The sequence below is a fragment of the Astyanax mexicanus genome, chromosome 11 (genome assembly GCF_023375975.1).
Source record: "Astyanax mexicanus isolate ESR-SI-001 chromosome 11, AstMex3_surface, whole genome shotgun sequence".
NCBI classification, from domain to species: Eukaryota; Metazoa; Chordata; class Actinopteri; order Characiformes; family Acestrorhamphidae; genus Astyanax; species Astyanax mexicanus.
The window spans coordinates 26,982,116-27,004,440 of record NC_064418.1 but is presented as its reverse complement, the minus strand read 5'-3'; the positions used below and the strand labels follow the sequence as shown (position 1 = coordinate 27,004,440).

The window sequence follows — 22,325 nt, the reverse complement described above, 5'->3', positions numbered from 1 at the left end:
TTGAGTATCCTTTGGGCTACTTCGCTTTGTCAGGCAGGTCCTATTTAACTGATTTATTGACTGAGAACACCTGTGGCAGTGATCAGGTCTGGGTGTGTCCAGAGAAATTGAACTCAGATGTGATAAACCACAGTTATGTTATGTTTTAACTGAGAGGGCACATGTTTTAACACTTTTTACACAGTGCCATGTAGGTTTGGATTTTTTTTTTCTGCCATAATAATAAGAACTTTAATTTAAAAACTGCATTTTGTGTTTGTGTGTTGTATTTGACTAATATTTCAATTTGTTTGATTATCTGAAAGATTTGAGAGTGACAAACATGCAAACAAAATAAAAGATGGTGAAGTGGCAAACACTTTTTCACACCACTGTACAATATCAAACATTGTTTTCTCACTTTAAGTTTCACACATAAAGGTGGCCTAACCACCTCAGAGCGATGAAACAGGCTCTTTTGCTCCTAAAGTCTAGCCCAGTGTTACATCTTGCAAGCATACATGACATAAATAGAAAAGAGGAAGCAAATGGAGAAGAATAAAGTACAACGTATTAAAACACAACAGAGAAAACAAGTTAATTACAATTACATGAATTAAATTCATCGACAATTTAGCTTTTAATTTAACACAAACCATATCACATGACATCAAAGCAAAATGTACTTTCTTGTGAACATTTAAATATGTACAAAGATGGACTGAACATTAAAATACATTAAGTTAAAGGTAAAACTTTTAAGTTCAATAGTTTAAGTCGGATCAGGCAACAATGCTCTATGTAAAAGCAGAGTTTGAGCACTTTAAAATAAGCCCAGATCTTAATTAGCTTGCTAGTGACTCATTTTAACTGCCTAGGGACTCCAAAAATTAAAACAAGAAAAATCAGGCAAGCCTAGTTTAGCCAGACTGCCAATGGCACTTAGACAGTGGGGAAGTTGGACCAAAATATTTGTTCCTTATTTCGAAAAAATAAACTGGTTTAAAATGTGGCATTTCATGTTACCCTGTCTGGTACAGGACTCAAGCTTGCCCTCAGAGCCACATATTTACATAAAGAGTACCAAACATGAGTTTTTAGTGCCCCAGGACCAGCGAACATGAACTGGGAACAGGTCCACAATTGTTTCAATTTCTGTGTTTTCAGAACACAAAAACATCAGCATCACAAATAGCACTTCTATGGCCATGACTGAATGTCCTTTGAATGACCTTTGAACTTTAAACAAGGACTTGAATTATGACTGAGCAACATTATACATATCTTGTTGCCAGTTACCGAACATTCTTGCACAACTGTTATAAATAAATGTACAGAAATTATGTGGTGTTGGATGAGGCCAGCAGCCACTGTGCTGACACCACAGTAGCAGTGTTGGATGAGGCTGGTAGCCGGTGTGATTACGGCAAAGTATCATTTTTGGAAGAGGCCAGCATGAAGCGTGCTAATGCTACTGCAGCAATGTGGGACGTGCCTGGTAGTTGGTGTGCCAGTGCCATTGTAGCCATGTTGAGCAGGTCTATGGACCTTGAATTAGCAAGTCCAGAAAGGAGACACAACTTCAGATAACCTAACATTATCTTCTCTTGGCAGAATACTTGTTGGCTTTGTAGTAAGATATAGTCCTCAGTTCTTGTCTGTAGAAGAAAATCTCACTTCTAGGTTAAGAGCCAGTCCTTGCCCATGTGCATTTTAACAAAAGGTGTCAGAAAGGAAAATTGCCATTTTTAGGCTGGATTGACTAGCAGCAGTATAAACTGATGCCTACAAAAGCAACAGAGACCTATAAAAATATAGCAAAGTGTTTTAAGGTAACTATTTTCTCATCAATACATGCATAAAAAATATATATTTTAAAGTATTTTAAAAAGTTTTTTTTAAAAGAAAGAATGTCTGAATTGTCTAAATCAGGTGTGTTGTGAGAAGAGAAAGCCAAACAGCCATTTCAGTAGCCGGCAAACAGTATATGGATTTCAAGTAAACATCTTTCTTTTGGGCTCCAAAGTTACTTTATCAGTTTATGTGGCACTGTTCTTCTGACCAGCATCCCTTGCTGCAAAAAAAAAAATAAAAAATGACGTTAAACTAAAAAACGTGCTATTTTAAGTAGAATATAAAAAAAGGAATTTAGCTAAGTGCTACTCACTTGTCAATTCTTTTGGTTTCCATGCCAGGTTTTCAAACTGGGCTATTGTCCCCTCAACTCCACTTGCAGCTACAAAGAATGAAAGATATATAAATAAAAATATTTACAACAGCCTCTGGTTTTACTTACAAAAATGGTTTAAAAGCAGTGCAATTAAAATGTAATGATGATATAAAATATGTATGTTGTCAAAGCAGTACTGTTGATATTTTTGATAGTATTATGTAAACCAACATTTGCCAGCATTTCAAAGACTTCCAACCTGCCTCCAGTCAAAGACATGAATCCCTATATATTCTTTTAGGGTTTTTCCTGTGATTATCTGCAGTAATACCACAGGTTGTTTTGAAACTGCTATGTGATTGGCTGAGAGGCATTCAATGAGTGCCAATAGCTTTCATAATGGCAGTCAGAAACGATCTTTGGATCAGTCTGCAATACTAGCTGTACACTACCAACAGTCATGAAGCCATTCAATAAGCTACGAGTAATAGCCACAAGCTATATGCCTATCGAACATGAACTTATATCGTCGCTGTCAAATGAAAAACATTTATCTCCAAAACAGCAACTTTTAATGGAAGTCAATGTAAAAAGAGTTTATTCCAGGTAATTTTGAAGAGTTTCTATTGGTCCGTTCATCAAGAATTTTTTTGCACAGTGTAAGGGACAGTTTGTCTGTTCAAATTATGTAGTAAACTAAAAATCGACAAAAATGGAGATGTGTTTTTCATTGGACAGGGACGATATGAACTTATATTGTGTTCTAATAACCAAGCCAAATAAGCAAGCAGCAAACATTTCCAATGCCAGCATCTACTATAGCAGCTGTACAGTGACAATGCAGCATCTTAAGTGCTGCGCTGATGTTCCGCCTCAACAAAACCATTTCTTAATTCCCTGGAAATCTAAGAAATCGCAACAATATAAGAGCTATTAAGTTGTGTTGTACTGTTGGTACTGGCACAGGTGTGCAAATCGACTGCAAAACACCCAGGCTAAAAGCCATGTTCCGAAGCCTAGGCTGCAGCCAAGGACTACAGGACTACAAACACTACTGCTTCCTCCCACATTGCTACTTTGATGCTGGCTACCAAACTGCTATTGAGTTTGTAAAGTCAATCAGCAGACCTCAACTTTATTACACCCTCCCACTGAACTGTTTTGTGGCCCCCATGTTTGGTTAGTTACCCATGCTGCTAAAACCAAGCCCAGTCCAGTTTTTTAAGCATTCCGTGCCGAACAGCGTATGTGTGAAAAAGTCATCGGAAACACTTCCTGCTCAGAACTATCCGTCACTGCAGTGAAAAACTGGCCAAAGTGTTACTTTGCTTTACATTAGAACAGAAGACAATATTTCTAAATATTCATAAAATAAAATGATTTTTAAAAATAAAATAAAATTGAAATTGCTAAGAGGCAAACACAGATTAAGACACCACAATGAGCTATACACAAAAGCAAATAAAATAAAAAAGCCAGGATACCTGCGGCAGGAAAGCACAATGAAGACACAGTGCTGCTCAGCAAGCTGGAGAATGAGCTGCAGGTGCGAGTGCTGCTGAAGACAGCGGAAGCTTGAGGCTGGAAAAAGCCTCAACTTGGGCAGAAGATGCCAGGCTAGTAAGCTACCTAACGTTAGCTAGATAGCTAAAGCAAAGTGTTGGTCTGTCAAGTTGTGCAGTCAGGGTGGAGTTTGCTATCGGATGCTTCAGGCAACAAGCCTGAACTTTCTTACTAATAAGACTTACTAATCTAAAAACACTGGTACAATAATCTGACAGTTTTGAGCTCTTTTCAAATTAAAAAAGTTTTTTCTGCAATAGTTTTCGTTTAAATCATCCTGAAATCATCTGAAAAAAAGGCTGCATTTAATATTTATAGGTGACACCTTTTTACACATGAAATCCCAAATTTTCATGTTTTCTTATGCCTGGATTTAAAAATAAAATTGTATTGTATTGTACTGAGAAGTAGGACATACTGCCTCTGTAGCTCAACAAAAAAATAAATAAGAATAATAAGCCTATTTTGCACTCAGTTCCAAAACTCAAATTTTTATTAGAATTTTTACAGCATATTTCAAAGTTTGAGCTAAACTTTCCCAAATTCTTGGCATATGGGGTTTTGATTCATCTTTCTTGTCAACATTCAGGAGTCTTGATATGTTAGATATCATCTCATCTCCACCACTGCCTAAATAATTTATTTCACAGGAACTGAAAAATAGATATGCTACCTACAAAAATATATAGTTATGCCTCAAACCTGAAATGTTATTATGGCTAAATAAATCTTTTATGTTAACTGTCAAAAGAACATTAGGGAAAAAAATATTGAGTTTGTTAACTGCAAATGCAGATTACCACCCAAAAGTTTTCTATAAACATTTTTGAGATACTTAATAAAATTATTTTTTTTGCCTGAAAACTTTGTCCTGTGTTTTATTATCATCATAAACATGATTAGTTTAAGAAAAACGTACAAAATAATTAAATAATCATGAAAATTCAAGTTTTCATTCAAATTTGCATATTGTTGATGCATTTACTTAATACATTATGATACATTGCTCTCCCTACACAAAAGTAGATGTTAGTAGTAAAAAGTATCAGTATTGGTATCGGTATCGGCAATACTGGATTTACTTGGTATTGGATCGATACCAAACTTCAAACTGCAGTATCGCACAGCCCTACTAGGCAGTCAACTTGCTCAGAGGAAAGCACTGGATGTCCAGCTCTGATATATAAGTCAACAGATGCCTGTGCCAGCCAGCATTACAACATGAGTGATGTGGGGAGAGCGCGCTATATACTGCTAAGGCTATGTTTTCAGAACATTAGAAAGTTGGCCATAATTTACCACCAGATTTAAGAGTCAGCTGACAGTTTCTAATTATATTAATTATAAACTCTCTCAATAATATTGCTTTAATCCGGGTCTAATATCTTGTAAAAATTGGAGTCTCTGCAACTTTGCAACACAGTGTCACAAAGTTATGACCGAAAAAAATTGCAGGATTTTCCAAGCTTATCTTTTTTTTTATTTGATTAACTACAGATACTGTAATTTGACCAAGGGTGCCCAAACGTTCTCATACAATGATGTGTAGAGTACTGTACAGTTCTATACACAAAATCAAACAGAAAAAAGGTTGATTTACAGAATCTCACATTTTTTCACATTAAATTATTTTAAACATAATTCAAAGTTTCAGAATTGTGTACTGTAGAAGAAAGTACATCACAAACAAAATGATTACATAGAACAGTAAAAATCACGAAATCAATTTAAATTATGTACATCAACAGTAGGAATAAAAAATATATATATTAAATACAATCCAAAGTAAAAGTGTATATAAGGAACACATACAATGCATACAAGAAAGGTTCAGCACACATATGATACTATTTGGTACATATACCAGAGAATAAAAAGGCTTTTAAAAAGAAAAGAAAAAATGCTAAACTATCCTACTTGTCTTAAAATAATCAGCAAAACTGGGGCAGTACATCAATCACACAACACTGACGAGTAACCTTTACTTCACAGTAATTATTCCTGATTTATGTGGAGTAATGAATATAATTTAATTTTGGGCAGAGTTGGAAAAAGTACTGAAAAACTGTAATTAAGTAAAAGTACCTTTACTTTGCTAAAATTCTACTCAAGTAAAAGTAAAAGTACCCATCTGAAAATCTACTCGAGTAAAAGTAAAAATTTACTCAATTTAAAATTTACTTTGAGTAAAAGTTACATAGTTACTTTTATTTATTTGATGTAAAAAAGTAAAAATCATGAATTAAAAAGTTTTTAATGAATTATTATTCCAAATAATAAGTTGGACCTTTCAGGCAGTATTTGTTCAGACCACCCCTTAAAACATTTTCAAGAACAAGTGGCATATGTTTCTATGATCCATTTTTTTCTGTACTGTTAATAGGTCATGTATGTGACTAAACTGTATTTTTTATAGTTTTACTAGCAAATTGTATCCTGTCAGTCAGTGATTGATCAATAAAAATGAACTGTCCCAATTCATCTGATCTACACTATAGTGCCAATAGCATTCACTCACCCATCCAAATTACTTTATTCAGGTGTTTTAAGTCACATTCACAAGCACAGACGTATCACACCAATCACATAGGCATGCAGACTGCCTCTACAAACTTTAGTAAAAGAATGCATCACTCTCAGGAGCTCAGTGAATTCCAGCGTGGTACTGTGAAAGGATGTTACTTACTTCTAAATTTTCCACAATCAACTGTCAGTGCAATCATAACAACTGAAAGCGACTGGGAGTGATTGTCTTCAGAATTAATTGCTACAGTGTAAAGTATGTCACCACTGGACTCTAGAGCAGTGGAGACACGGTCCCTGAAGTGATAAATCACGCTTCTCCATCTGGCAATCTGATGAACGAGTCTTGGGTTTAGCTGTTGCAAAGAGAACGCTACTGACTGCATTCATTGTGCCATGTGTAAAGTTTGGTGGATGCGTGCAAAGGCAGATGAGCTAATACTTTTGGCAATATAGTGTATTAGTATTTGTTTTAGATTGAACAATCTAAAGAAAAGGCAAAGGAAAAATATGTGAAAAGCCTAAAAATATCACGAATCAGTATCTTCATTACCTGGACTATCTACTATAAGTGGTGTGTCTTCAGTTTGAATTTGACCTAAACAACACAGAAAAAAACAGGGAAAGAATTAAGTTTGTTATAAACTGCTCTTGTTGATCTATTACTGATCATAACCTAAAATCCCCTGTCTATTAATTTTCATCATTGTCTTCTAACTATTATCTATCTGTTTTTGTAATGAATTTTACTATAAAAAATATGCTGGTATTTTCTGTGGGGATGTTTTCTCTGTGTTTTTCTTCTGCTGGATTTCAGTTAGGTACGATCTGATATGCCCTTACATTTCTGAGCGGGCAGCATCAGAAATTTTAAGGAGAATTTAGCCTCAGTTCAACTGCATTATCATATAAATATGTATTTCCATATAACCATTGTAAATACTTTTTCTGTGGTATATCTTTAATAATAAGTATTTTTTAAATATTTAATACTAGTAGACAGGTGCATCAGTACTATGATACTGGCAACTTAATGTACAAACAATGGCTGTGACCAAAATGGCTCCCTCTTTACTATTTAGGGCACTATTGAATACATTGAGTAATTTTAAGGGGAACTATAAAATTCCACAATGCATCATGATTTAAAGTAAACATCGTTGCATACTATATGACCTAAATGTGTCCCAAAATGCATCACAAGTCTCACTACTAAGCAACAGACAGCCGAGCAAACGGAGCAGACGGCAAGCCATCAGGGTTGCCAGATTGGAAAATAGGTGTACAGATAAAACCAAGTTTAATGCAAAGAAAACCACTTAAATAAATAAAATCTTATCTTAAATATAATACCTTATCGTAAATATCACTAAATACCAAAAAACGACATTTAAAATTATTTTATCTGCATGTACGTATATACGTGTTTTTGTATTGTACGATAGAACAAACAAACCAATGCAACCAGAAAAGTAATTACAGCACATAAAAATAAACTCGCAATGATGGAAGTAAATCCTCATTATCATTTACATAATAACTAACACAAACACTGCTTATTCAAATTTCTATCAGCAGGTCTTGCTCTGTCTCTGCAAGGTTAGCTATGTACAACACTGACGAGTTTATTTTCCAAAGTCTCAACACTTAATAGTTTTGTACACCTGTCAAAGCACAGCGTTTCCTTAAGTCAATGTTTAGACACAACCCAACATTTGGCATAAAACCACCCAATCTGGCAACATTGCGAGCCGGTGTACGCTGTTAATTTCAGATGTTTCAGTGCTACTTATTGAAATACATAGTCTCTCCCTATACAGCGCAACACTAATGAAGGAGTAGGGAGCCATTTTGGTCACAGCCAATGAATCAATTATTATAAAGGAGTACACCAGGTGTATATGTTTTTCTGTTGTTTTAATTCAAATTACACACACAACCTGCTATGAACTCACAATACTACTTGTTCCACTGTACTTTAGTTCTCTTCTACAACATTCACTTTTACTGCAATATAATTTCTTTAACAACTGCTTTACCTTCAGCACTTTCTTCATTGCTTGTACCACTGACAGGTTCAGGCTCCTCATCATGTGGGGGATCTGCATCTGATAAAAGAAAAAATTGAGAACACCTTGTTTATTGTACTGAAATTAAATAATCATACAAATTCAAGTTTTCATTCAAATTTGCATATTGTTGATGCATTTACTTAATACATTATGATACATTGCTCTCCCTACACAAAAAGTAGATGTTAGTAGTAAAAAGTATCAGTATTGGTATCGGTATCGGCAATACTGGATTTACTTGGTATTGGATCGATACCAAACTTCAAACTGCAGTATCGCACAGCCCTACTAGGCAGTCAACTTGCTCAGAGGAAAGCACTGGATGTCCAGCTCTGATATATAAGTCAACAGATGCCTGTGCCAGCCAGCATTACAACATGAGTGATGTGGGGAGAGCGCGCTATATACTGCTAAGGCTATGTTTTCAGAACATTAGAAAGTTGGCCATAATTTACCACCAGATTTAAGAGTCAGCTGACAGTTTCTAATTATATTAATTATAAACTCTCTCAATAATATTGCTTTAATCCGCGTCTAATATCTTGTAAAAATTGGAGTCTCTGCAACTTTGCAACACAGTGTCACAAAGTTATGACCGAAAAAAATTGCAGGATTTTCCAAGCTTATTTTTTTTTTTATTTGATTAACTACAGATGCTGTAATTTGACCAAGGGTGCCCAAACGTTCTCATACAATGATGTGTAGAGTACTGTACAGTTCTATACACAAAATCAAACAGAAAAAAGGTTGATTTACAGAATCTCACATTTTTTCACATTAAATTATTTTAAACATAATTCAAAGTTTCAGAATTGTGTACTGTAGAAGAAAGTACATCACAAACAAAATGATTACATAGAACAGTAAAAATCACGAAATCAATTTAAATTATGTACATCAACAGTAGGAATAAAAAATATATATATTAAATACAATCCAAAGTAAAAGTGTATATAAGGAACACATACAATGCATACAAGAAAGGTTCAGCACACATATGATACTATTTGGTACATATACCAGAGAATAAAAAGGCTTTTAAAAAGAAAAGAAAAAATGCTAAACTATCCTACTTGTCTTAAAATAATCAGCAAAACTGGGGCAGTACATCAATCACACAACACTGACGAGTAACCTTTACTTCACAGTAATTATTCCTGATTTATGTGGAGTAATGAATATAATTTAATTTTGGGCAGAGTTGGAAAAAGTACTGAAAAACTGTAATTAAGTAAAAGTACCTTTACTTTGCTAAAATTCTACTCAAGTAAAAGTAAAAGTACCCATCTGAAAATCTACTCGAGTAAAAGTAAAAATTTACTCAATTTAAAATTTACTTTGAGTAAAAGTTACATAGTTACTTTTATTTATTTGATGTAAAAAAGTAAAAATCATGAATTAAAAAGTTTTTAATGAATTATTATTCCAAATAATAAGTTGGACCTTTCAGGCAGTATTTGTTCAGACCACCCCTTAAAACATTTTCAAGAACAAGTGGCATATGTTTCTATGATCCATTTTTTTCTGTACTGTTAATAGGTCATGTATGTGACTAAACTGTATTTTTTATAGTTTTACTAGCAAATTGTATCCTGTCAGTCAGTGATTGATCAATAAAAATGAACTGTCCCAATTCATCTGATCTACACTATAGTGCCAATAGCATTCACTCACCCATCCAAATTACTTTATTCAGGTGTTTTAAGTCACATTCACAAGCACAGACGTATCACACCAATCACATAGGCATGCAGACTGCCTCTACAAACTTTAGTAAAAGAATGCATCACTCTCAGGAGCTCAGTGAATTCCAGCGTGGTACTGTGAAAGGATGTTACTTACTTCTAAATTTTCCACAATCAACTGTCAGTGCAATCATAACAACTGAAAGCGACTGGGAGTGATTGTCTTCAGAATTAATTGCTACAGTGTAAAGTATGTCACCACTGGACTCTAGAGCAGTGGAGACACGGTCCCTGAAGTGATAAATCACGCTTCTCCATCTGGCAATCTGATGAACGAGTCTTGGGTTTAGCTGTTGCAAAGAGAACGCTACTGACTGCATTCATTGTGCCATGTGTAAAGTTTGGTGGATGCGTGCAAAGGCAGATGAGCTAATACTTTTGGCAATATAGTGTATTAGTATTTGTTTTAGATTGAACAATCTAAAGAAAAGGCAAAGGAAAAATATGTGAAAAGCCTAAAAATATCACGAATCAGTATCTTCATTACCTGGACTATCTACTATAAGTGGTGTGTCTTCAGTTTGAATTTGACCTAAACAACACAGAAAAAAACAGGGAAAGAATTAAGTTTGTTATAAACTGCTCTTGTTGATCTATTACTGATCATAACCTAAAATCCCCTGTCTATTAATTTTCATCATTGTCTTCTAACTATTATCTATCTGTTTTTGTAATGAATTTTACTATAAAAAATATGCTGGTATTTTCTGTGGGGATGTTTTCTCTGTGTTTTTCTTCTGCTGGATTTCAGTTAGGTGCGATCTGATATGCCCTTACATTTCTGAGCGGGCAGCATCAGAAATTTTAAGGAGAATTTAGCCTCAGTTCAACTGCATTATCATATAAATATGTATATGTATATAACCATTGTAAATACTTTTTCTGTGGTATATCTTTAATAATAAGTAATTTTTAAATATTTAATACTAGTAGACCGGTGCATCAGTACTATGATACTGGCAACTTAATGTACAAATAATGGCTGTGACCAAAATGGCTCCCTCTTTACTATTTAGGGCACTATTGAATACATTGAGTAATTTTAAGGGGAACTATAAAATTCCACAATGCATCATGATTTAAAGTAAACATCGTTGCATACTATATGACCTAAATGTGTCCCAAAATGCATCACAAGTCTCACTACTAAGCAACAGACAGCCGAGCAAACGGAGCAGACGGCAAGCCATCAGGGTTGCCAGATTGGAAAATTGGTGTACAGATAAAACCAAGTTTAATGCAAAGAAAACCACTTAAATAAATAAAATCTTATCTTAAATATAATACCTTATCGTAAATATCACTAAATACCAAAAAACGACATTTAAAATTATTTTATCTGCATGTACGTATATACGTGTTTTGTGTATTGCACGATAGAACAAACAAACCAATGCAACCAGAAAAGTAATTACAGCACATAAAAATAAACTCGCAATGATGGAAGTAAATCCTCATTATCATTTACATAATAACTAACACAAACACTGCTTATTCAAATTTCTATCAGCAGGTCTTGCTCTGTCTCTGCAAGGTTAGCTATGTACAACACTGACGAGTTTATTTTCCAAAGTCTCAACACTTAATAGTTTTGTACACCTGTCAAAGCACAGCGTTTCCTTAAGTCAATGTTTAGACACAACCCAACATTTGGCATAAAACCACCCAATCTGGCAACATTGCGAGCCGGTGTACGCTGTTAATTTCAGATGTTTCAGTGCTACTTGTTGAAATACATAGTCTCTCCCTATACAGCGCAACACTAATGAAGGAGTAGGGAGCCATTTTGGTCACAGCCAATGAATCAATTATTATAAAGGAGTACACCAGGTGTATATGTTTTTCTGTTGTTTTAATTCAAATTACACACACAACCTGCTATGAACTCACAATACTACTTGTTCCACTGTACTTTAGTTCTCTTCTACAACATTCACTTTTACTGCAATATAATTTCTTTAACAACTGCTTTACCTTCAGCACTTTCTTCATTGCTTGTACCACTGACAGGTTCAGGCTCCTCATCATGTGGGGGATCTGCATCTGATAAAAGAAAAGATTGAGAACACCTTGTTTATTGTACTGAAATTAAATAATCATACAAATTCAAGTTTTCATTCAAATTTGCATATTGTTGATGCATTTACTTAATACATTATGATACATTGCTCTCCCTACACAAAAGTAGATGTTAGTAGTAAAAAGTATCAGTATTGGTATCGGTATCGGCAATACTGGATTTACTTGGTATTGGATCGATACCAAACTTCAAACTGCAGTATCGCACAGCCCTACTAGGCAGTCAACTTGCTCAGAGGAAAGCACTGGATGTCCAGCTCTGATATAAAGTCAACAGATGCCTGTGCCAGCCAGCATTACAACATGAGTGATGTGGGGAGAGCGCGCTATATACTGCTAAGGCTATGTTTTCAGAACATTAGAAAGTTGGCCATAATTTACCACCAGATTTAAGAGTCAGCTGACAGTTTCTAATTATATTAATTATAAACTCTCTCAATAATATTGCTTTAATCCGGGTCTAATATCTTGTAAAAATTGGACTCTGCAACTTTGCAACACAGTGTCACAAAGTTATGACCGAAAAAAATTGCAGGATTTTCCAAGCTTATTTTTTTTTTTATTTGATTAGCTACAGATACTGTAATTTGACCAAGGGTGCCCAAACTTTCTCATACAATGATGTGTAGAGTACTGTACAGTTCTATACACAAAATCAAACAGAAAAAAGGTTGATTTACAGAATCTCACATTTTTTCACATTAAATTATTTTAAACATAATTCAAAGTTTCAGAATTGTGTACTGTAGAAAAAAGTACATCACAAACAAAATGATTACATAGAACAGTAAAAATCACGAAATCAATTTAAATTATGTACATCAACAGTACTTACCTGAACTAAGAAGTGGTGTGTCTTCAGTTTGAATTTGACCTAAACAACACAGAAATAAACAAGGAAAGAATTAAGTTTGTTATAAACTGCTCTTGTTTATCTAATATACTGATCATAACCTAAAAGCCCCTATCTATTAATTTTGATGATTGTCTTCTAACTATTATCTATCTGTTTTTGTAATGAATTTTACTATAAAAAATATGCTGGTATTTTCTGTGGGGATGTTTTCTCTGTGTTTTTCTTCTGCTGGATTTCAGTTAGGTGCGATCTGATATGCCCTTACAGTTCTGAGCGGGCAGCATCAGAAATTTTAAGGAGAATTTAGCCTCAGTTCAACTGCATTATCATATAAATATGTATATGTATATAACCATTGTAAATACTTTTTCTGTGGTATATCTTTAATAATAAGTAATTTTTAAATATTTAATACTAGTAGACAGGTGCATCAGTACTATGATACTGGCAACTTAATGTACAAACAATGGCTGTGACCAAAATGGCTCCCTCTTTACTATTTAGGGCACTATTGAATACGTCGACCATTTTTGAGGGCTCTATAAAATCCCACAATGCATCATGATTTTTAGTAAACATCGCTGAATACTATATGAACTAAATGTGTCCCAAAATACATTGCGAGTCTCACTACTAGGCAACAGACAGCCGAACAAACGAAGCGCACGGCAAGCCATCAGGGTTGCCAGATTGGTAAATTGGTGTACAGATAAAACCAAATCTGTCAAAATGCAAAGAAAACCACTTAAATAAATAAAATATCTTATCTTAAATAGAATACCTTATCGTAAATATCACTAAATACCAAAAAACGACATTTAAAATTATTTTATCTGCATGTACGTATATACGTGTTTTGTGTATTGTATGAACCAATGCAACCAGAAAAGTAATTACAGCACATAAAGTTAAACTCGCAATGAAAGACGTAAATACTCATAATTTACATAATAACCAACATAAACACTGCTTTTTCAAATTTCTATCAACAGGACTCGCTCTGTCTTTGCAAGGTTAGCTATGTAAACACTGACGAGTTTAATTTCCAAAGTCTCAACACTTAACATTAGTTTTGTTCAACCCTTCAAAGCACAGCGTTACTTTCAGTCAATTTTTAGACACAACTCAACATTTGGCATAAAACCACGCTGTTAATTGTAGATATTTCAGTGCTACTTAGTGAAATACATAGTGTCTCACTATACAGCGCAACACTAATGAAGGAGTAGGGAGCCATTTTGGTCACAGCCAATGAATCAATTATTATAAAGGAGTACAACAGGTTCATATGATTTTGTTTAAATTCAAATTACACAGACAACCTGCTATAAATTCACAATACTACTTGTTCCACTGTGCTTTAGTTCTCTTCTACAACATTCACTTTTACTGCAATATCATTTCTTTAACAACTGCTTTACCTTCAGCACTTTCTTCATTGCTTGTGTCATTGCCGATGACAGGTTCAGGCTCCTCATCACGTGGAGGATCTGCATCTGATAAAAGAAAAGATTGAGAACGCCATGTTTATTGTACTGAAATTTGAAGGTCACAAGAATCAGTATTGTCATAAGAAAGATAATTCATTATACATGTTGCCATCTGGGAGTATATTTTCTAGATACAAGATCATAAACACAAGTAAAAAATGCGATATAATCTGTTTTATCAGGCTCCGGGCACTGAACTTAAGTGATTTAGGCTGACATTCATTAATTAGTGGAAACTTTGTGTTTCACCATCTTGCTCACAATCAACACCCTAGCTAGGGCTGACAACACATTAACACATTAAATTATTTGATAAATTTGGAATCTTAATCACATTTAATGTTTACATACATGAGTCTGTTGACATATTAGTGATATAGCACAGCATCGCATACTGTCAAGTTCAGAAGGTAAATTACTTTTTTAAACACACACTCACACAAACACACACACTCACACACACACACAAACACACAGTTTAGATTCTCTGCCCGATGCCCGACCCAATATCTGACATGTAGGCATCTGTTTTTTATTTTTATTTTAATTTTATATAAAGCTATAGGGTGATAGTCACGTTACAGCAAAGTAACAAATCAAACTGTGTTTTTAAAAAAAGTTGCACAAGTTGCAGTGCATAGCCTTGTTGCTGTTATTTTGTGTGTTTTTGGACGTACGCATATGCTAAATAATTAACTGTTTGTTTGTTCAGAAAGTGTTTTATATTGTTAAACCTTGTTAATCATAAAAAAAGGAAAGAGGAAAAGTAAAAAAAAAACATTAAATCACCATTTTTCTTAAATAATAGGTCTGTGCTTCTTCAGTGTTGCAATGTTAATTAAAATAATTCTTAACAGATTTTTGCTTGTTTAAACAGCCTGAAAACAATTTTTATGTTTTTTTATTGTAAGTTATATTATTGTTGTTGTCCTCTTTTTTGGTTGAATGATTATGCAGTACATAGCCGTATTATAACCTGGTTATAACCTCAATATAAAAAAGTTTGTTTGTTTAGAAAGTATTTTATATTCTTAAACCATGTTAAACTATATTACATTATAGGAAAGTTATTTAGACATCATTCTTGTAGCCTAGCTGGATTTTTTTGGGCACACACTAGCATTTATTTACTCCACTAAAGCTCTTACTTAAACTCAGCACACCATTAGTTGTAGGCTTTCTATAAAATGCCTCTGCATACTTTTTATTTACTGTACCTCCATTACTTTTATCCTTGCTATTCTTGACTTCATTCGGTATCTCCTGAGGAGTGGGTGCATCACCTTGTCCCTTTTCAGCACTTTCAGGCATCGCTTGATCCTCTGCAAATGAATCAAAGATATAAACCGAACTGAGAGTCTTTGGGGAAAATACAATTCACAATTTATACATATTGATTTAAACTGAAATTTGGTAGCACATTTTGGTTGTATGACTTTTTTTATTTATTTACACACTCAACCTTTGATATAGTCACAGTACTACTTGTTCCACTAATTCTTGATTCCACTGCTAATTCTGCAATATGATTTCTGTAAGAACTACTTTACCTTCAGCTCTTTCATCAATGTTAATGACAGTGTTAGGAAGATCTGAAAGAAAAGAACACCATGTTAAATACCCTGAATCCAAGCCCAATTATGGTGCAATAAAGTAAGAATCTTTAATCACTTGTGAATTGTTTGGGTACTAAGTTTTATAAAAGTTTTAATTAGTGACATATATAAGTATAATGATACAAAAAACATATAAGTTTATGTTAATTTTACATTATTTTAGCCTCATTTTGACTTGTCTTTAAAGCAGTTGAAAAAAGGATGTTTGATCTAAAATAAGTGTTTTATACAAAGATTGTGGATCGAGGAATGTTTAATGGCTGCGCAACAAATGGAAATAAAATGTCCGATTCCATCTAGCGCCCACCATCAGGCTTCGCTTCAACTATGATAATTCACACTGCCTTGCCACAAGCACGATAAGTTGTAAGAAAAGATCTGATCAGAACTAATGATCACACTCAAAAATTAATGTATATTCTGTTAATACTCATTACTCTTTTATCTTCTTTCCAACAACAGTTCATTAATTGCATCAAAACACTAGCATATCAGTATTCTAAATGTAAATAATAATATATGGGGAACAGATTAACTATTTTAAGGATAATGTCCAGTCTTTATTATACTTTAAGAGTGGTAAAATGAAAACATGACAATGTGACAATGCATCTTGAGCATGGACATTCTATTTATTCGGAGGTCTGATGCTACTGTAACAGCAGTCTATAACAGCCAGCACAAATTAATAACCACCCTCCTGCTGCCTCCCAGCACTATAGCACTAACAACACTATAGTGATCGTTCATATATATATATTCTATATACATATACATTATGTATACTATATACATTCTTTACAACAAACACACATTATTCTTACCTGTTTTTTCCCTCCCTGAATCATCCAGATCCTCCTGTTCTGCATTTACTTTTTCAGTGTTGCCATGTCCAATGTTATTGAAACTTTCCAGATCGTTCCCATCATCTTTAGTGCAATTATTTGAGTTGGATGTGTTCTCTGGCACATTAACGTCTGCATAAACTTGAGTGTATAAATTTAACAACTTGATAAATGCTTAATTCACAATTAAGCAATCACAATAACATGAGACAATAACAGACTCACAGCACTTGAAAATAATGATAATATTAATTACACACAGCAGTCTTTAAATAAATGTGGATGTTCTTTTTATGTACTTTTTCCATACATGTTAATGTAAACAAAAGGCTGAGCCTATTAAGCTTTCATTTAAATATATTGCATGGTTCTGTCTCTTTACATGACGTTACATTTAGGAACATCTACAACTTTAGGAAATATAAAACATTAACTGATGTAAGTATTGTATATAAGGATTTGCCATTTGTTGCGCAGCGGCTTACTCCCACAACCAGAAAATGATTCATTAACTTCATTAAAATTTCTTTTTATGTTTTTATGTTTTTATGTAATAAAGCACTTTCGTGACACAGCTGTGTAACAATTTAAAGTCTTTCCACACCTTAATTTTATTTTAAGTCTTTCCAGGTCTTAATTTTATGAATTAAATATGTAGAACATTCATTACATTCAAATGATTTATGTCCAAGTATCTGTATAAATATATGAATATGCCCTTCGAATGCAATAACTATGATAAAGAAAACTGTCTCACTCACCAGTCGTAACCTCTTTGTCTTTTTGATATGCAGCAGTGTGAATTGCTTAATAAAAAAATAATACAATCAAATAAAAAAAACATGACCATGCAAAGTTAACATTTCTGCAGTAAACACAAAATATTCCCATTATACAGGTGTATTATGTATGTTACATGCTGGCATACCTCCAGTTCGTTTTCTCCAGAAATATACAGCAACAACACCAATGGCAATGACAATGACAAGTAAGAGGAGTGTGCCTATAACACCTCCAACAATGGCTCGAGTGTTATTCCCATCTTCTAAAATAATGACAATGACAAATTAAATAACAAATTAGTTAAATTATTAAATAATAAACATTAAATATATGTTTGCTATTATGTTATCATACAATCACACAATGTTTTCTCGTGCTAAACAGTATTTTTCACCTCTTGAACAATGTTATGTCATTACATTATTAACTGAACCCAAACATGCTGCTGGTGCCATTAACAATAAAACACTGAGTCATTATGAAGTAAAGCATTACCTGGGACACAATCCCTCAAATAGAACTCTGTGTCCTTCTCACCCAACTGATTTGTGGCAGTGCAGAAAAAGAGAGCATTATGATCTTTCCTCATTTCTTCTGTGATTTGAAATGTTTTCCCAGGGGTTTTTTTGTCACCTGGCCCACCCCAAGTAAATTCAGCTCCATTAACTTCTGGTTCCAGGAAACACTCAAGTGATGTTACTGTTCCTTCATCGTCTTTAGTGCAATTCACTTTTGGCTTTGAAACAGCATCTAAAGATAAAACATGTCACACTTGAGAAAGCATGCAACACTGCCTGACTAACAAAATTCCCAATCATAACCCGTTTAAAACTATAAGGCAATCCACATAATGTTGTTCCAACAGAAGACATAAAAAGATATAATTAATATTAATACTACTCATTAATACATTCATTATTAACTACATACATAACTGAAGATCAAAGTGCAACTGGAAAGGCTTTACAGTCTTTTGTTACTGTCTTTTTTTTTTTTTTTACAGAAATTCAGTACATGGCTGGATAATATACTGTCTCATTTTTTGCTCAATCCTTTGTGGATTACTTGATCTTTATTCAGTGAATCTGCTTGTATGGTCACTGATTTGACAGATTTATCAAATGTTTGCTCTTTTGTTGTGTTTATTGAATTTTTGTGCCAGGAGTAGCATAAGGTCACCAAAAAGCAGTGTGCAAGAATGGTGGAGAGCATGGAACCATGAAAAGCTGTTAAGAAAAATCTGGGTTATTCACCAAATATTATAGTTGTTTCTAAATATATATGAACTTGTTTATTTGCATTACCATAGGCTAATTTTCTGCAAATAAATATTTAAAATAACAATATTTATATTTTGGAAATTGTAATGTTGTAAGCACTTTATAGAATAAAACAACAATGTTTATTTTATTCAAACTTATACCTATAAATAGTAAAATCAGAGAAGCTCATAATGAGTGGCCTCTTAATATATGTATGTGTGAGTAATCACAGTTAATTAAGGGGGGGGGGCACTTTTTGTACAAGTGGCTAGACTGGTTTGGATAGCTTTTCATTATTAAAAATTCATCATTTAATTTTTTTTACAAATATTTATTCAAGTTATATATGTCTAATACTAAAGTTTGTTTGATAATATACAAAATGTAAGTATAAACAAAATAAATCTGTAAAGGAGTGAATACTTTTTAATGTCGTTGTACATATATGCATTGAAATTGAAAGTATTGTATTGAAAGTGATAGGCAGACACAAAGTAGCACATAATTGTGAAGTGTAACTAAAATGATACGTGGTTTAAAAGATTTCTGGAATCAATAATCCTTGATGAAAGAAGTGTGAATCACTTCCCTCATATTTTGGGTGTGTCTAACAATGGAAATGTAGGATACACAGGATATTTTAGACCTACTGTTATGTAAATATAAAGCCTATCTGCTATACATTTTAAATGATATACCGTCCTACACCTTTATGAGAATTCTTAATAACATACTATATTGAAAACATAACTTTACAGCCCTAAACTACTCACAAACAAGGGTAACATCCCGGAAATATGACATTTAAATTCAAATCAAGAATAGAAAATTAGGCATTTTCACCTTGTGTGAAGCAAGGAGCTATTCTTCTCAACCTGCCATCAGCAAAACCATGAGTTTATGTTTCTATGTTTTTTATGCTAATAATTATTTTTAAAGATAAAAAGTGTCTGATATGAAAGGCTGTTTTTTGTTATTTTTCTAATTAACTGTGTTTCAAAGAGTTGTGTATTAGGGGAGTGGGTGTATGAGGAGTGGAGGGAAGTTAAAAAAATATATATTTTTATATATAATAAAAAAATCTCTGATTTCTTTCCAGTGATATGTGCATTGAGAGAAGATTTTTCCAATGCATGATATTTATAGAGTTTGTTAGAGTTATTAGAGGGCTGTGAGTATAGAGTTAATGCAGTTGGTGTGGGAGTCCATCACCGTTTTATCACACAACAGACAAAGCAGGGGGGATAGTGGAATGTTGCACCCCAGTGTGAGTGATAAGAAGCCTATTACATGAGTGTCAGAATTTCTGTATGGGTGGACATAACCAGAAAACATGAAAATTAGTGTCAGGTGTGTCTAGCATGCAGTATAAGCATAAGGCTCATGATTGTTTAACAATGATGGCAGATGATAGCATTCAGACTTCTAAAACGTCTGTGTCTGAAAGCTACCTCACAGAACATTACTACACAGAGTAGCAACATATACACTGGCTTATGACTGAGACACATTTTTAATTATATGTTGTGTTTTTGGTTTAAAACATTTAACATTTATGTTTAAAACATTTGGTTTAAAACATGACACAGAACCTTATTAATTTTTTCATATTTATAGTAACACACAACTTACTTACCAATCACTTTAATTTCATACTTCTTAGTCTGAAGGTTTCCACTCACCAGGATTTCAGACTCATAACTACCACTCTGTTTTTTACTCAACCCATTAAGCGTGAGGACTCCAGTTTTTTCATCAAAATGTCCTTTATCTTCAAACTGAAACCATCTCACTTTACCATCTTCAAACTCAACCACTTTATCATTATTGAATTTCCAAAGAACACTCTCAAAAGCTGTTGTTATGCCGGGATTAAAAGTGTAGTCTTTTCCAGTCTCAATGTGTACAAGCTGACAAAGTATATGACCTAAAAAAGAAAAAAAGGCAGGTTATGGGTCAAAATATCACATTACAAAAACAGAAACAAAACACAACATAACAAAATGCGCCTTATTTTTACTTACACATGTATATATTGTAAATGTAATTAGCATGTTACATTAAATTAAGACACAATTTGGACAGTATAGACAATGCCTATTGAGAAAAAAAAACATTATTTCTTACATTGACTTTGTCTTTATTTCATTACAGATAGTTTGAACCCATGTTATTGTATAGTTTTATGTTTTGTCTAGTCAGCTTTATTATAAATACATTCCTGCATACTGCAACACATTGCCAAAAAGTTGTGATGGTGTCAGGTCAGGAAGTAGGTCTAGTAATGAGGTAAAAACAAACTTGTTTTTAAATTCTTTATAAAGAATTGGGAGCAATGTGTACATTTCTCCCTCTAAAATACAGAACACAATTAAGCCTACTTCTACTAAGAACGAATAACAAAACTTCTGAAGTGTTACTATTATGGGCAGTACTAAGCAGGTGCGGTCAGCCTGGTGTTCTGTCGATTTGTGCTACCTTTGGAAATGTGTTACTTGACGGAACTGCGCATGCGCCCACACACAATTTTAAACGTTCAGGTGTGTTTTTCATGATAATTCTATATTAGGTTATATATGTTATTATGCCTGAACGTTACAATTGTATAAATATATATTGAAATAGTTCAGGTCATCCAGACATCATAACTATAGTTATGTATAGTTAGTATCATCTTACCATAGATCGACTATAAGAAAAACTTCATCACATCACAGGTCACCACAAATCGACACAGCACCGGGTGTCGACCTTCAAATTAAACTGATGTTTAAGATATCCCTATGGAACTACAGTTATTATGAGAATAATAGATATTGTGATGATAAAATAAGACTCAAAGCGAGCAGACAGTTCGTAGTGATTTAACTACAGTTTTACAGAGGAGGGTTTACTCCGGAACTAGGCTAGCTAATTAGCTTCCCTTTATTCACACCTCGATAAACCACGACATTTCGAGCTGAGCTTCACTCCTCTCGACTCACACAGCCTGACCGAGACTCAGCGCGACACTCTGAACAGTTAACGAGTAAAACACAGAGGATTTCAGGACTCACCGACACCGGCCAGAAGAAGAAACAGGGAGAGCTGCTGGGCGCGACTGTTCCTCGCCATTTTCCTCCTTCACTACGTTTTCACTTTCGGTTTGAGTCTCTGTTAGGAGCAGCAGCAGCACTACCCCTTTCAGTGATACTGGGAAGTCCCTCAGAGAAAACACAGAATGACGCGTTCAAATATTCCCCTACAATTTAAAACAACAACTACGTGAAACTCAGGGACGTGCACAGGAATCTTGAAGGGCAGTTGCTCTAACCTGAAGAAAGGGCAACCCCCCCACCCCCG

The 22,325-nt window shown here is 33.9% G+C and overlaps 1 protein-coding gene across 10 annotated transcripts; it reads right to left on the bottom strand.

The window, feature by feature from the left end:
• Positions 1-595: 595 nt before the first annotated feature.
• Positions 596-22,292, bottom strand: LOC103041975 (uncharacterized). Of its 10 annotated transcripts, XM_049484804.1 has the most exons (16): positions 22,040-22,286; positions 20,620-20,910; positions 18,217-18,471; positions 17,867-17,983; positions 17,700-17,744; positions 16,918-17,079; positions 16,028-16,069; positions 15,695-15,799; positions 14,409-14,483; positions 12,967-13,005; positions 12,027-12,095; positions 10,540-10,584; positions 8,275-8,343; positions 6,789-6,833; positions 2,147-2,215; positions 596-2,053 (listed from the first exon to the last, which is right to left on the bottom strand). In XM_049484804.1, the coding sequence occupies exons 1-16, from the start codon at positions 22,095-22,097 to the stop codon at positions 2,019-2,021; spliced, it is 1,521 nt and encodes a 506-aa protein (XP_049340761.1). In that variant the 5' UTR covers positions 22,098-22,286; the 3' UTR covers positions 596-2,018. The 10 variants fall into 10 exon arrangements, with proteins under 10 accessions (XP_049340761.1, XP_049340762.1, XP_049340763.1 ...); XM_049484805.1 differs by lacking the exon at positions 10,540-10,584 and having other exon boundaries at positions 22,040-22,287; XM_049484806.1 differs by lacking the exons at positions 12,027-12,095; positions 12,967-13,005 and having other exon boundaries at positions 22,040-22,291.
• Positions 22,293-22,325: the final 33 nt, after the last annotated feature.

Bases quoted from the DNA above. Each gene is read 5' to 3' on its own strand.
- LOC103041975 (XM_049484804.1), bottom strand. From the start codon at position 22,097: ATGGCGAGGAACAGTCGCGCCCAGCAGCTCTCCCTGTTTCTTCTTCTG. The intron at 17,745-17,866 runs GTATGCCAGCAT...TTTTTTATTAAG, and splicing joins CTGGAGAAAACGAACTGGAG to CAATTCACACTGCTGCATAT. The intron at 14,484-15,694 runs GTACAGTAAATA...TTCTTTTATCAG, and splicing joins CAAGGATAAAAGTAATGGAG to ATGCAGATCCTCCACGTGAT.